This window comes from Bison bison, unplaced genomic scaffold (genome assembly GCF_000754665.1).
Source record: "Bison bison bison isolate TAMUID 2011002044 unplaced genomic scaffold, Bison_UMD1.0 scf7180017864525, whole genome shotgun sequence".
In the NCBI taxonomy this organism is placed as follows: domain Eukaryota; kingdom Metazoa; phylum Chordata; class Mammalia; order Artiodactyla; family Bovidae; genus Bison; species Bison bison.
The window spans coordinates 13,540,869-13,557,075 of record NW_011495076.1 but is presented as its reverse complement, the minus strand read 5'-3'; the positions used below and the strand labels follow the sequence as shown (position 1 = coordinate 13,557,075).

General features: G+C 38.3%; 1 gene segment (V, D, J or C); it reads right to left on the bottom strand.

Moving 5' to 3' along the window:
* Nucleotides 1-16,207, bottom strand: part of LOC104981949 — a 26,831-nt gene that overhangs the window by 10,357 nt on the left and 267 nt on the right. The window contains 3 exon segments of the C gene segment in view: nucleotides 2,453-2,782; nucleotides 6,114-6,157; nucleotides 15,831-16,125. Coding sequence covers nucleotides 2,453-2,782; nucleotides 6,114-6,157; nucleotides 15,831-16,125 — 669 coding nt within the window.

The window sequence follows — 16,207 nt, the reverse complement described above, 5'->3', positions numbered from 1 at the left end:
TACAAAAACTTACTGCTTTCATCGGTCAAACAATCATTTGGAGGCTCAGTAGTAGGAGGCTCAGTAGTAGGAGGCTCAGTAGTAGGAGGCTTAGTAGTAGGAGGCTCAGTAGTAGGGACAAGTGAGGTGACAACTACAAGAAATGAGAACAAGTATTAATGAATTATCTGTGCCCATTATTTGATACTGTGAGTATGTTTCAGCAGTAAAGAATCCACCTGCAGGGCAGTAGTCACAGGAGACACAGGTTTGGTGCCTGGGTCAGGAAGATCCCCTGGAGCGGGCACAGCAACCCATTCTGATAGTCTTGCCTGGAGACCCCCATGGACAGAGAAGCCCGGTGGGCTACAGTCCATGGGGTTGCAAAGATTTGGACATGACTGAAGCGACTTCGCACACATGCACATATGTTTATACGTGTATGTATATTGCAATAAATATGTATGTGTAATATACCTATATTCCCTTTCTGCTGCTAAGTTGCTTCAGTCGTGTCCGACTCTGTGCGACCCCATACACAGCAGCCCACCAGGCTCCCCTGTCCCTGGGATTCTCCAGTCAAGGACACTGGAGTGGGTTATATATTCCCTTACAATTACTTTATTCACTAAAAGATAAACAAACCTCTTATTAACATGCACTGGTTGAGGCAGAAACAATAAAGTAATAAAGTTTTATAATAAACTCTATGTGTTTATTATAAGTTCTCTTTCTCAGTGAAGGTTGGTCAAAAACTAGGACCAGATTAGATTTATTTCTCTGTAAAATCATTTCATTAATATGTACTTCATGTTATATTCTTAGCTTTTATCAAAAACAGAACAATTTCAAGAAACAGCATTGGAAATTTGCTATAGAATAACATTAACCGAAATGCCATCATTAGCTTTACAGCCATTAGAAACCCTTGGAATGCATTTGTTTCAGAATTGTGTTCAGGTAAAACACATTATGAACTGGAATATCTCTTAATATGGTAACTGTCACAATGAAACTTATATACTTTTTTTCTCATCACACACAAAAATTATAACCTAGTACTTTTAGTGTCCTTAAGTAGGACATTTAAAGCCATGATTACATTACACTGCAAATTTGCTTCTTTTCTATTAGAATAAAAATTAAGATTTAGAGCTTTTTTGTAATTTTATTTTTAATTAGTTTTAGAAGAGGATATCAATGGATATGATAAATATATGAATAGGTACAGCCATGTCATATTTTGGAAAGCAAGTGTTTTCTCTGATGTTATTTCACTTGTTCTTCATTGCAGCCCCAGGACAAAACCAAGTGTTCAAACCTGATTTGATCATTGGATAGACTAAGAATCAGAGAAGATAAAGACTTACTTCAGAAATTCAGACTGGTGCATAGCAAACATCTATGCACATTTTATGTGCTTGGGTGCCATTGCCTTCTCTGAAAAAGGTTTCCTAGCCACAGGGAAAAGAACAAAATGATTCCTTCTGATGGGAGCTTTGGAGCCTTTGGTCTGTTAGGTGAACATGCAGGACATTAAATCCTGAGTCCAGGGAGTACAGGACCACTGCCAGGGCCGAGGCACATCCCAGCTCTCTGCCCACACTGCATGGACATGTCCAGCATCTGCTCACAGGGGCTGCTTTGAGATGTCATGCCTGGATCACAGGTGACCCTAAGTCATCAAGGAAAGTGTGTATATTCTCTTGACTGTAATGCATCCTCCTTGGGCAGTAATTCACCCCAGTGTGTCCATCCGTACATCCCTCCAGACCTTGCATGTGCTAGGGCTGCAATAAAACTATCTTGAAAGACCTTTTCTAATAGCAGGAAATGCATTCATTATGTAAATGGGATTAAGTTTGTACACTTTAGCATCACCCAATCTTTGATTACAAATTTTATCTTATAGTGGTATGTAAAATACAAATTTCAAAAACCTAAGCCCTTAAAAAACCACCTGGTCAAATTATTCTTTTTGCTGAGCTGCAATTTGGCTCCCTTATACAAAGACCATTTTGTCATTTAATAACTCATTGCTTTGGAATTGTAAAGGAGAACTGAATTGAGAATGACTTTGCCTGCTGAAGGACATTCCTGAAAGATGTAGAAGTGTTATTATTTCCTGACCAACCAAGATCCCCAACAGTGAAGATCTGTTGTGTGCTAAGTTGCTCGATGCTTTCACATATGTTGTTTCATTTAATCCATACAACAACTCTAACACTTAAACACCATATGATCTTAATATTTTGGAAGATGAAACTGAGGGTGAGAGAAGTAAAATTTTTTCTTTTCTATGTTTCAAGGCCTATCCTATTTTAATCCTATGGGGAGATAGCTACCATTAAATGAAACATCATTTTATCAAGACATATTTGTTTGTTTTTCATTAACACTTAGCCGGAAAGGTGGGTATTACCTTTGAAAAACAGTATTTTGGGAGGTTATATTTACATTTATATTCACTTACCTTCTTTTATTGAAGGAAAAATAATCTCTTGATCAATTCCTCCTATATTTTTCTTGTGTTTGACAACACATACATGTTGTTTATCCATAGAGTTTTCGGTCACGGTCAGCCAGCTGAACTTCATGTATGTGTCCTTGGTCTTCATGGTATTTCCCTGCTGGGATGGCAGAGCTCTTTTGTCATTTTTTGCTCTCCAAGAAACTGTAATAACATCAGGGAAAAATTTCTCCAGGAGACAAAGATATGTTCCAGCATTATCATGGTTGATTTCAGCAATTGAAGGAAGAAAAACAGTGGGCTTGGGGGAAGTGTCTGCCTCGAGGTTTCTCTCTGTAGGGGAATATGGAATAGTAATGAAAAAGAATGGTTAAAGAAACACCAACATGTTGTGGCTTGGAAAAACCTAGTGAGTAGTAAAAGAACAGAAGGCTGCTGCTCACTATGGCCTTGCATCCACAGTACGTTGTTAGGTGCTTGCTGCTGCTGCTGCTGCTAAGTCGCTTCAGTTGTGTCTGACTCTGCGTGACCCCATAGAAGGCAGCCCACCAGGCTCCCCGGTCCCTGGGATTCTCCAGGCAAGAACACTGGAGTGGATTGCCATTTCCTTCTCCAATGCATGAAAGTGAAAAGTGAAAGTGAACTCGCTCAGTCGTATCCAAATCTTCGAGACCCCATGGATTGCAGCCTACCAGGCTTCTCCGTCCATGGGATTTTCCAGGCAAGGGTACTGGAGTGGGGTGCCACTGCCCTGTCCCTAGGTGCTTAGTAGTGTTCTATTTTTAATGGCAAGAGAAGTTCAAGACTTCATGGAACTTGCCCAAAGTCACAGCTGTTAAGTAGCAGAGCTGGATTATAACTTGACCTTCACTTTTTCTCCATATGCATAGATGGAGTGCATCTTGTGTGCATGCCAAGTCGCTTCAGTCGTATCTGACTCTTTATGACCTAATGACTATAGCCTGCCAGTCTCCTCTGTCCATGGGATTATGACTTTTAAATATCCCATATAAATACCCCCCATCAAGACTTCCAACATTCATGAACATGTTTATTGATTGAATCCATGCTTCCTACAGTGGAAATGTGGAGTCCCAATCACTGGACTGCCAGGGAAGTCCCCAATTGATCTTTAAAAATCTCTTTTGTTCTGTAATACTGGAGCCTGTTTTGAAGTAGATGGGTGGGTGGTGGGATTAGGGGCGGCGGGGGCAATTGGGTATGATGGTTTCTGTATTGGTGAAAATCTTTGCTAGTTTCTAAACTACTTCCCTTTCCCATCCTGTATTTTGCAATTTATGCTCTCTTTGTCCAAATAACACATTCTCATATTCTACAACTCTGTGGAATCTCACTCTTCATTTAACTGATTCTGGAATGAATCATAAAAATAAATACCCAGAGAAAATTTATTGGTTTTACAAAGCAATATAGTTACTTTTGAGAATGGGAATCAACACCCATGTGTACTTGACATGTGTACTGTGAAGTTGAACTTTGAGCTCCAGATGTGGATCCCATGCCCGATTCTGAAGTGAGGAAATTCTCTTTATTTCTCATTTTATATGACCTCTCAATTTTATACCTGAACCACTCCAGATTTTGGAGTAGAGCAGCATGTTATTTATAGTGCCTTGATTGTATAACGGTACCTCCAAAACTTCTATTAAAAATGTATTATTAATCCCAGACTCCTAATTTGGGATTAGCAGATACACACTATTGTATATAAAATAGATAAACAATAAGAACCTACTATGTAGAACAGAAAAGTATATGAAATATCTTGTAATAACCTTTAATGGAAAAGAATCTGAAAAATAATACACACACACACACACAAACTGAATCACTTTGCTGTACACCTGTAAATAACCCAACATTGTGAACTAACTATACTTTCATGTAAAAAATATGTATTTTCAGAAAGGCTCTTATACTAAACTTATCAAGTAATCTACTTAGAATTTTTCCAAATTCAGAAAATGTTCACAACAGCATATTTTATTTTGGAATTTCATCTGAAATTTTAGCTTGAGTAATAATACACAATATTCTGGCTCTCAGTGTTTTCCCTATAATTTGAATTTGCCCCCTAAGGCTGCTGAACTGCTTTACTGCCAGTTTTCTTTTTTTCCACCAGCTGCATGAAGTATATATCCTGACTAGGGATGGAACCTGTGCCACCTGCATTGGAAGGTGGAGTCTTAGTCACTGGACCACTGGGAGAGTCCTTCAGGGGAAATATCTTAAGAAGGGAGAAATTGGACTTCTCATCTGAGAAGAAAAGACAATTCTTGGGAACTTCTGCCTGTGCAGCACAGTTCCTGGTTTTTCTTCTAAATCAGTAAGCAGACAGGGTTGATTTTTCACTCATATTGTAAATAAAGTTGGGTTGTACTGTGCTATTTTAATTTTATACATCTTGCTTTTAGTACAAGTGGTATTTTACACATTATAAAAGCAAGAGACTGTATTTCTCCAACCATATACTTTGTTGATAGTGATTTAGGTCTTCCCTCTTTTTACCCCCTCTCATTTTTCTTTTACAAACTAAATAATTGAAGCTCTTTCACACTTAAATAAGAATTTTTAATTCATGAGATTTCTATCTATATTTAATTGACTTCACTTCTTGATCATTTTCTTTATAAATTAAAACTTTTTTCTGATAAGTATGAGCATGAAGCCCAAGCTTACTGGTTATATATTTTAGAGCCAATAAATGTTGTTGTTAGAAATGATATCAATTAAATTAAAGGATTAAGATTTAAAGCACATAGAACAACAGGACATATAAAAAATAAACATTTTAATCTCATTTTTTCTTGCCATGTATCAAAGTCTGCTAAAGAGAGACAGATACCTTCCAATTCAATTTTATGCGTGTGAGGGAACCATAAGATAACTTTCCATTTGTTAATAGTACAGCTGCATCCCCTGAAGAATTTCAATTCATCAACAGTTAGGCTACCAACACTCTGCCTCTTGGATGCAATTTTCCCTTTACATTTGAATAAACACCTATCCAACACATATGACGTGTTAGCCAACAAAACGTATAGTGCTCAGTTGTGTCCAACTCTTTGCAAGCCTGCCTGGCTCCTCTGTCCACGGGCTTATCCAGACACGAATACTGATGCATTAGACAATGTGCTAAATACTTCATCACACAGTCTCATTTAATTCTCATACACCCCCTGCTGGATAATACCGTTATACTATTTTACAGATAGTCCAGAGAATAACGTCCATGTTCATATACATAGTTAGTGGTGGATCGGAAGTTCGAGGTCACCCTGACTCCAAAGCCCACTTTCTTTGGAAATACCCCTTCAGCATCAGGAAAGGAGATATGTTAACTCATAAAACTTACCTGTAATGACAAACTTCAACCCTGGGCCAAATACTTTCATGATGATTATGTACATTATACATGAGCCCTTTATAGAAGTCCACACAGACACAAAGCCAAATTTTTTATAATATTTGTACAGTGTTGTCTATGCTCTCCTTTACTATGTGAATTTGTTGTAAAATCTCTCCTAAATCTCTACATCTAATTCCCATCCACTTTCATTTTTGGTAAATATAATTCCTATTTAATTATTTCTTACCTTCCCTCTATTACCTTGAAAAAAAATTATATTCTTCTGATACCTACCTGTGACAATGAGTTTTGCTCCAACATTGAAGTTTTTTAAGTAACTATTCCACAGTGATTCAAGTCATATCAAAAACTTTAGACTAATTAGCTTCTCTGATTTCTTCAAATTCTAGTAGAACTATGATGACTTGGAATTCAAGACACTAGTCTTCTGGTCCTGGTTCATTTTGCTCCTAACAAGCTCTGGGGTTGAGCAAATCAAGTAAACTAACGCCTTGGGTACCTTATTTATTTGAAAATGACCTTGCTACTGTTAAGTCAAATGAACATCCTTATTAGTGTTTTGGTGAGCTCAAAATGAAACAAGATCTGAAAAGTCATTTGCGTAAAAATTATATAGAGGTAAGAGATTGTAAATATTACTATATTATCATTGATATTATTATTAGTATTTTTATTTGTGATAATTGTGTGGTCCAACATGACATTTTAATATCATGAGAGCAAATCTTGCCTATCTGATGGGAATTCAGTATCTGGGGTTTACAAGTAGATCCATAGCAACTGATGACTTGTTTGCATTCCTCTGTGTTTTGATATGTCTGGGATTCTCCAAGCCTGTATCACAGCTTTTCACACACCCAGTTAATAGGCAGTCATTTGTTCTGTCGTATTTGCTGCATTTCCAGGGTGAACAAAATCAAAGGGAACATTGGCTAAAGCCTAATATATGCAGCCAGTATATGGAACATCACTTCTGCTGTCCACAACAAATGGCTTTTTCCCCAACAACAGCGCAATCTATGGGTATCTCAAGATTTTACCAGAAATTTCAGCTTCAAAAAATCTATCCAGTTCATGCCCAAAGTTCAGCTTGCAGCTCCAGGTATGGGCCTTATGACAAATGACCACAAAAATGGCAGGATGCCTGGTACTCAAATTCTCCTTTGTTAAGTTGGATTGCCTCATCTTATCAGCTGAGGGTCACCATTCATGAATGACATTACATTTTGGTGCCCATTGCATTGATGCATTGGGAGCATAAACATATTTGTTTGAAGACCATTTCTTCCATTTTAAAACTGGATATTGAAGGCAATGTCCCTTTTTTACTTCATTTTCCTACTAAAGACTTCCACATGGAAGTTCTTTTTTTTAATTTTGTGGTGGGAAAACATATTTGAAAATTTGGTGTGCTTATTTTAGTCGGTTAATATAGCGTATCTATTCCACCACATTTTTTTCTTGCTTTATTATTTCTTGTTTTTAATTCACTTCTTTTGGATTGAGATCGAACTGACACATATTCTGAATGTTTGATAAATGCACATTCGTGTAACTTACATGATCTTTGTGAGGGAAAGAGACGTCATTTCAGTGCTATGATTAAAATCAAGAGCATTGCTGTCATATGTGAGCAGCAATACAAAGTATGAGCTACTACTAATAGTTAGTTACGGAATCCAGGTCAGGCTACAGAAGGGTAAATATTCAGGATATAAAGACATGACTTAATGTTTCAAATATCACATAATGATCCAGTCCTCTTACTTTGACAAGTCTCTACTGGATCCCAAACTTTGCCACAGTAGCTAGTCATGTGACTTTAGGCAAGTAACTAAACTTCTCTAAACCTCAGTTTCTTTATCTATAAAATGGGAATGAAAGGATTACTGGTGAAGAAAGTATAAGGCATTGAAACTACGTATCATGGTGTCTGCTGCTAAGTCACTCCAGTCGTGTCCGACTCTGCCCACCCCATAGATGGGAGCCCACCAGGCTTCCCCGTCCCTGGGATTCTCCAGACAAGAACACTGGAATGGGTTGCCATTTCCTTCTCCAATGCATGAAAGTGAAAAGTGAAAGTTAAGTCGCTCAGTCATATCCAACTCCTAGCGACCCCATGGACTGCAGTGTACCAGGCTCCTCCATCTATGGATTTTCCAGGCAAGAGTACTGGAGCGGGGTGCCATTGCCTTCTCCGATCATGGTGTCTATCCTTCAGTAAATATTAACTAATATTAAAATTCTCTTTAATGGCATGGTTTGAGGCCATTTCATCAAAATCTTCCATCCAACAAAAGATACGTTTTTAATAAGCAATAACTATTACACCAAGCTCAACAATCCAAGACGTCCTACTCTCCAGCCATGGACCATAGAAGACAGGTCTCAGGTAAGCCAGAATCTAGAATGCTTTTCCACTAGAATAGAAGCTGTTTGGTGTTGAGACTTGTTCTGTGTCTTGTTCGCCCTTCTGTCTGCAGCTCCCAGCACAGAAACTGTCCTCAATAAATATTTGCTGAGAGAATGAAAGAGCAAAGGAGAATGCCCAGCCATGAAGACACTTTCATGAACTTTGGAGCTGAAATGGCTCATTGAGCTCACAGACTGGTCCATGTCCAGACAATTCCACAAGAGATGAGATAGTTTAAATTTCCAATAATCTCAGCCTCCTTCTAAGAAGCTAGAGTAATAAGAAGTGAGATTTATCAATGTTGTATAATCATTTACTGTAAGAATTTCCTTCCACTGCTCTTAGGGATGAGATGAAAATCAGGAATATTGGTTTTGCAGGAGATTCAGGAGCACAGTATTTTATCTCAAAATATAGAGAAGAGATAGTAAGAAAAGTGTTTCTCACTTAATAGACTGCCTACAAGAAAAGGAACTTGAACTAATAACTTATACCAATGTGATGTCATAATATGCTATTTATGTTGGAATATAGAAAGATAAACGAAGCAATAAGACAGACATGTTCAGAATACTTTACTATCTAGCCTGAGTCTATTTTGTGTGTGTTTTCTAGAACACAAATTTCAACTGCTTACAAGCAGGGACAAGAATAAACCATTTGCAAGGTGATTTAGTTTCCATATACAGTGACCAATAGCTGTAAAACTACTGTTTAGATGCTGAGACCAAGAATGTGGCAGCCACATCAGGGAGAACCCAGGTTGTTTCTACAAAGCATCTCTCAGTATTTTATGACTACAGTAAGAATAGAAAAATGATACTTACCAGGAAGAGTTACTATGATGTTAGCTCCTTCTCCAAATATCTTCCTCCAGCCTGAGCTGTCACAATGGTAAAAGCTCCTACAATAATCCAGCCTTTTTCTACCTTTATAAAGTGACTAGAAGTCAAAAAACTTCATACTGGCGGTTTGATCTGAATTCTTTTGGAAGTCCTTGGATATAGGTTTCACAGCATCCAATGTTTTATAAGTTTTCCTCTGATTTGTTGTTATTATTCAGTCACTAGGATGTGTTTGACTCCTTTGCAACCCCTTGGACTGTAGCCCGCCATGGGATTTCCCAGGGAAGAATATGGGAGTGGGTTGCCATTTCCTTCTCCAGGGAATCTTCCTGACTCAGGGATCCACTGGGGAAGCCACTTTCCTCAGATAAATGGGCCCAAATATCTGCTTTCCAAAGAGTAGTAATCACTAAAAACACTGATGAAAGATGAAAAGGATAAAAACAGGAAAGAACACACCACTGACACCAGCTGGTTACCCACCTGGGTTTCTAAATTTCCAGGAACGGTATTCAAAGGATCAAGACTTTTTTTTTTTATTTCCAGGTGTTCAGTTCTGTTGAAACTGCTCAGAGTTTGCATCAGTTGAAAGGCAATTCTCTTTTCACAAACACCAGGGCTGTTTAGTGATTTGGGAATGTATTGCTAAAAGGAGGAAAACCTTCAGTAACTGAAAATGCAAATACCCCATCAGCCATCACATGTGGACCTGAGAAATGTGAACAAACGCTCCATTCATTGGGCAGCACAATTCTTTACCAAGGTAAAGGGAAATGAGAAAATAAGTCCTATGATGGCTTATTTAATATTATTTTTCCTAGGATAAAGGAAGAAATTTGCAGAATTCTCTCCGTTGAAATAAAACTTTCTTTCAACTAACACTTGAAAACAATATCCATTTCTCTGATAGTCAAAAGAAGTCTCTTTGTGGCTATTCTGTAATTTCAAGCCACTCATCTTGGGGCAGGGGGAAAGAAATTGCCAGGAGCAGCTGAGTACTCCTCTGAGCACAGATGAGCTGTCCATCTGCCAGGACGAGACAGGACAGGCTCTTACTGCCTCCATGTCTACTCCAGATGCACTTGTTCACGATCTCAGTCCCGTGAGCAATCAGTTCCTCTGCCCCAAGGATGAAAGTAAGAGGGTCATGTTGGGTAACTGTCCATTCACAGGAGCTCAGCTCACAGTCCCAACACAATGGGAGGGGATGAGAGATTCAGATGCCAATTATATTTAGATAGATTGTTTTTTTTTAATTGAGAGTTCATGGGAATTTCCTGGCAGTACAGTGGTTAGGACTCTGCACTTTTACTGCTTTTACTGGGCTCAATCTCTGGTGGGGGAAATAATATCTCATGATCCACAGTATGTTTACAGAAAAAATTGGGAATTCTAAGTCATTAGTACTTCGGGCTGTCATATACCCTTTGCATCTATTGTAGTCATGAATGATGTCCCCTCAGTTCCTTTCTGAAAACTTGTCCTGTGATTTTCCTTATTCCAAGACCATGAGCAGAATTATCGGGAGCTTCAGGAATTGTTTGTTTTTCAAAATACATGAAAGATTTAAGCAATAAAATGCAAAAGAGTAACTAAACAGTTATGCAATTAATAAGTTTTATTAAATATAAAAACAGTAAGAAGAAAGAGTATAAGGTTTTACTAAAGGGCATAAAATTAAACCTGCATAAATGGAGAGACATATGATATTCACGAAGGAAAAGCTCAATGTCATAAACATGCAAACTCTTCTTAAACTCATGTGTATAAATAGACTAATTCCAATGAGACTTAAGGTGACATTTTATTTTTTTGTTCCATGTTGTAAAGATTGGGGCTGAGCTAGTTATGTTTACTTTAAATTGATATAAAATGTAAATATAAAATAATTTTAAAATTTTTATTAAAATAATTATTTTAAATAACTAATTTGGCATAGCAGCTCTTAACCCTTATTGCAAAGTTACTGACATAACATGATAATGGAGTAAGAATACTGAGACACAAATAAAACACAAATCCTCCAAGCATATGTTAATATAAAAATATAATTAAGGCATTTTTAATTGTAGGGAAATGATAGATTGTCTTAAAACTAGTTATGAACTATTAATTATATGTTGGAAGAAAAAATAGCTCTCTATCAAATACCATAAAGGTTAGGTTTGTATTAAAAGGCATCTAAAGTGTGAGTTATAAAGAACAATGAATGAAGGTCACTCAGTCGGGTCTGACTCTTGCGACCCCATGGACTGTAGCACACGAGGTTCCTCTGTCCATAGGATTCTCCAGGCAAGAATACTGGAGTGGGTTGCCATTTCCTTCTCCACGGGATCTTCCTGACCTAGGAATCAAACCCGAGTCTCTTGCATTGCAGGCAGATTCTTGACTGAGCTATGAGTAGGGGACTAACTGAGTCCTCGGGCAGAAAATCTTGCAATGTGAAGAGCACAGGAGACACCTTTACTTAATGTTTAATTTTTAAGAAGGAGAAATTTGGAGAATTTTTTTCTCTTTTTTTAAAATTGAAGCATAGTTGATTTACAATTTGTGGCAATCTCTGCTGTATAGCAAAGTGACTTGGTTTTACACGTATATATGTTCTTTTTTTTTCAACATTGTTTTCCATTATGATTCATCCCAGGATATTAGATGTAGTTCCTGGTGCAATACAGTAGGATCTTGTTGTTTATCGATTCTAAATGTAATAGTTTACATCTGCCAACTCCAACGGAAAAGGCAATGGCAATCCACTCCAGTACTCTTGCCTGGAAAATCCCATGGGCGGAGGAGCCTGGTAGGCTGCAGCCCATGGGTGCGAAGAGTCGGACACGACTGAGCAACTTCACTTTCATTTTCCCTTTCCACTTTCATGCATCGGAGAAGGAAATGGCAACCCACTCCAGTGTTCTTTCCTGGAGAATCCCAGGGACGGGGGAGCCTGGTGGGCTGCCGTCTATGGGGTCGCACAGAGTCCGACACGACTGAAGTGACTTAGCAGCAGCCAACTCCAAATTCCTAGTCCATCCCTCTTCTCCTCTTCCTCCCTGTTGGCAACCACATGTCTGATCTGTATGTCTATGAGTCTGTTTCTGTTTCAAAGATAGATTTATTTGTGTTGTATTTTAGATTCCACATATAAGTAATATCATATGGTATTTGTCTTTCTTTTTCTGACTTACTTCACTCAATCTCTAGTTGTATCCATGTTGCTGCAAATTGCAGTGTTTTGTTCTTCTTATGGCTAAGTAGTATTCCACTATAGATATGTACCACATCTTCCTTATCCATTCATCTGTCAATGGATATTTAGGCTGTTTCCATGTTCTGGTTGTTGTGAATAGTGCTGCTATGAACAGAGGGGTGCAGGCACTATTCAGATGACTGTTTTGTCCTGGTATATGGCCTGGAGTGGGCTTGCTAGGTCATACGGTAATTCTATTTTTAATTTTCTGGGAGACCTCCATACTGTTTTCCATAGTGGTTGCACCAATTTACATTCTCACTGACAGTGTATTAAGATTCCCTTTTCTTCACACCCTTTGCAGCATGTGTTATTTGCAGACATTTTAATGATAGCCATTCTGACTGGCATGAAGTTACACATTGTTGTAGATTTGATTTGCATTTCTCTAATAATTAGTGATGTTGGGCATCTTTTCATGTGCCTAGTGGCCATCTGTATATCTTCTTTGAGGAAATGTCTATTAAGGTGTTCAGCTCACTTTGCCTCTGGGTTGTTTGTTTTTTGTTTTTGTTGTATGATCTGTTTACATATTTTGGAAATTAAGCTCTTGTTGGTCACATCATTTATAAATAGTTTCTCCAATTCTATTGGTTGTCTTTTTTTATGGTTTATTTTGATGTGAGAAAGCTTGTAAGTCTGACTAGGTCCCATTTGTTTATTTTTGTTTTTATTTCTATTGCCTTCAGAGACTGACCTAAGAAAACATTGGTATGAGTTATGTCAGAGAATGTTTTGCCTATGTTTTCTTCTAGGAAAGGTATGGTGTCATGTTTTATGTTTAAATCTTTAAGCCATTATGAGTTTATTTTTGTGTATGGGGTGAGAGTGTGTTCTAACTTCATTGATTTATGTGCATCTGTCCAACTTTCCCAGCACCACTTGCTGAAGAGACTTTTCCCCCCTGTTTTTATATTCTTGCTGGAGAACTTGTACTTTTTAGAACATTTCTAGGAATGTATTCATTTCTTCTAGGCAGTCTATTTTCTTGCCATGTATTGAGTAACTATTTGTAGTAGTGAGTTACTGCTGTTTGTATTTTGGTGGTATCAGCTGTTAACTTCTTCTAATTTCATGTCTAATTTTGTATCTTTGAGTTCTCTCTTTCTCTCTCTCTTTTTTTTTTTTCCTGATGAGTTTGGCTAAAGGTTTACCAATTTGTTTGTCTTTTCAAATAACCAGCTCTTGGTGTATTGATCTTTTCTATGATGTTTTTAGTCTCTATTTTACTTTACTCTGATTTTTATTCTCTTTCATTTACCTTTGGTTTTATTTGCTCTTTTTCCTAGTTCTTTTAGGTGTAAGATTAGGCTGTTTGTTTGAGGTTTTTCTTGTATCTTGAGGTAGGCTTGTATCACTATAAACTTCTCTCTTAGAACAGCTTTTGCTGTATACCACAGATTTTTTTTGTATGCTGTTTTCCCGTTTTCATTGTCTTCAAGGATTGTTTATTTCCTCTGATTTCTTCAGTCACACCTGGGTTGTGTACAGCATACTGCTTATCCTACATGTGTCTTTGTTTCTCATACATACAATGTCTCTACCTCTGGCTGTGTCCTTAGAGAAAATGACCTGAATAAACAGAGACAGAGAATGGAAACTGAGGGAGGGATCATAAGGGTTCTGTGAGTACATGGAAAAGTAGTTATCACAAAGTGCAAAGAAAAACAGTGATATAATAATGAGTCAGTAATTGGGGGAGAAATTGGATCTCCACACTAAGATTGCTACCTTACACCCATACACAAAAATTCAAAACAAAGTGGATCAAGGAATCAAAAGGCCAAAACGAAGTCTTAACACCATTGGAAAAGTATAAACGAAAATATGTTTATGCTTCAGGCTTTCCTAAAGCTGCAAATAGTTACAGTATGTGGTTGCTGATACAGTAGAGCAAGCTAAAGCCAGTGCATTTACTATCCAATTCCTTGCTGTCTGCAGTCACTGAACTAAGAAGAATCTGAAGCTTTGACTTGTGGTGTGAGACCGTTTTTTGTTTTGTTTTGTTTTTATTCCGAGATTCTGATAGAGAAATGTGATGACCTGGAGAGCAGCAGCACCCAGGATGCAACAAGACAGATGGGGCTTTGGGGTTGGGGATAAGACCATGAACACTATTCTAGTAGGCATTCCTGTGCTAGTGCAGCAAGACTTACAAATCAACTTGAAGAAGAATCACTAGGAGTCTATCAAAAAATGCACATTTTCAGCCTTCGTTCCGTGATTCTGATTCACTCTGTTGAGTGCCACCCAGAACATGCACTTTTATTCCAGTTCAGGTACTTCTGATGCAGGTGGTACGTGGACCACAGTTTGAGAAACACTGTTCTAGAGCTCAGACACTGGTACAGATTTGGAGGAACCATATACACGTGAGCTGACATTTCTGTATTTCAATGTCAATTTTGCTTCCTTAAACCTAGCCCAATAAGGCAGCCACAATCCTTGGCTATATAACTTTTCAATTGAAATATATACCATTCTTTGATTGTTCACCCAAAGTGTTCTTTAATTTTAATTATTGAGAAAATTATGATCTGATAAGTCTGATTCTAGTTTGGCACTTGGCCTTGTTAACGGTAGGGAGTGGGGGTAGAAAGAAGCTTTGGCTTTACTTGTTGAAGACAGTTCTGGCTGTGGGCTGAACTTCAACAGAGGGTATAAGTAGAATACAACAACGGGGCTCTCTCGTAGCTCAGTCGGTAAAGAATCTACCTGCAATAATGCAGGAGACCTGGGTTCAATTCCTGGGTCTGGAAGATCCCCTGGAGAAGGAAATGGCAACCCACTCCAATATTCTTGCCTGGAGAATTCTTGCCGTGGACAGAGGAGCCTGGCAAGCTACAGTCCAAGGGGTCTCAAGAGTTGGACACAACTTAGTGACTAAACCACCAACCACCAACACCTAAAACAATCACTTTTCCCCCTATCCTCGTTGATTATGTAAGAGAGATATCAGTTTTTTCCAAAAGATAAATTGGATACCAGCTTGAGGTTCAAGAAGTCCGAGTTTTCATTCCATCATTTCTCAGTCTTCATACTCCTGGATAATAAAGATGCTCTATTCCCAGGCATTTTCTCTGCATAATCATCAGGTGAATGGTTCAGTATTATCTAGCCTTTCCATTTTCCTCTCCTAAATATCTCCCCTCACAGATAATCCTAGGTTCTCTGTCTGTCTTAAAGAGAATATAATATGAACTCTACCAGCTTCTGGGAGAGCTGAGAATATGCTGCCTGCCAGACTGCTTGCCTATAGACTGGAGATGGAGGCCTGTTTTTAGGAAAAACTATGGCTATTGTGGGGAGGTAGAAGGTGGCCATGGAATATAAAGTTTGATTCATGGGCATTGAGTTCAGGGTTTTTCTTTGTTTAGAGTAAAAAGGAATTGGAGGAGGAAGTGAAGCAGCTGCTGATATCAGGGCTGTGATTTGCAGCCACAAGCAAAATTTCCAGTGCAGTGTACAGGAAGTCTGAACCAACGTGCTTATCCCAGATAGCACAGTAGTATATGCCGGAATCACTTGCTTGCAGATTTAGGATTGCAAATGTATAGCTCCTCCCTGTGCCCTTATAGACATGGTATTTTGTTCCACTGATTCCTGATTCAAGCACAGCCTTTGAGTTGTAGCTGTCGTAGTATAAAAGGCGTCGGGGGGCCGTCCCCTCCTCATGTTTGTACAAGTGGATATAGGTGGCCCCTTGTGTAAGATCACAAGGGAACGAAGCAGTCTCCCCAGTATTACTAGTGATTAACATCAAGTTGGAAGATACCTGCATGACTACAATGGGAAAAGCAACAAAAAATAATGAAGAGGAAGCATTAATTTCTTAGTATGACCCTCTTCCCCACAATCCACCGCC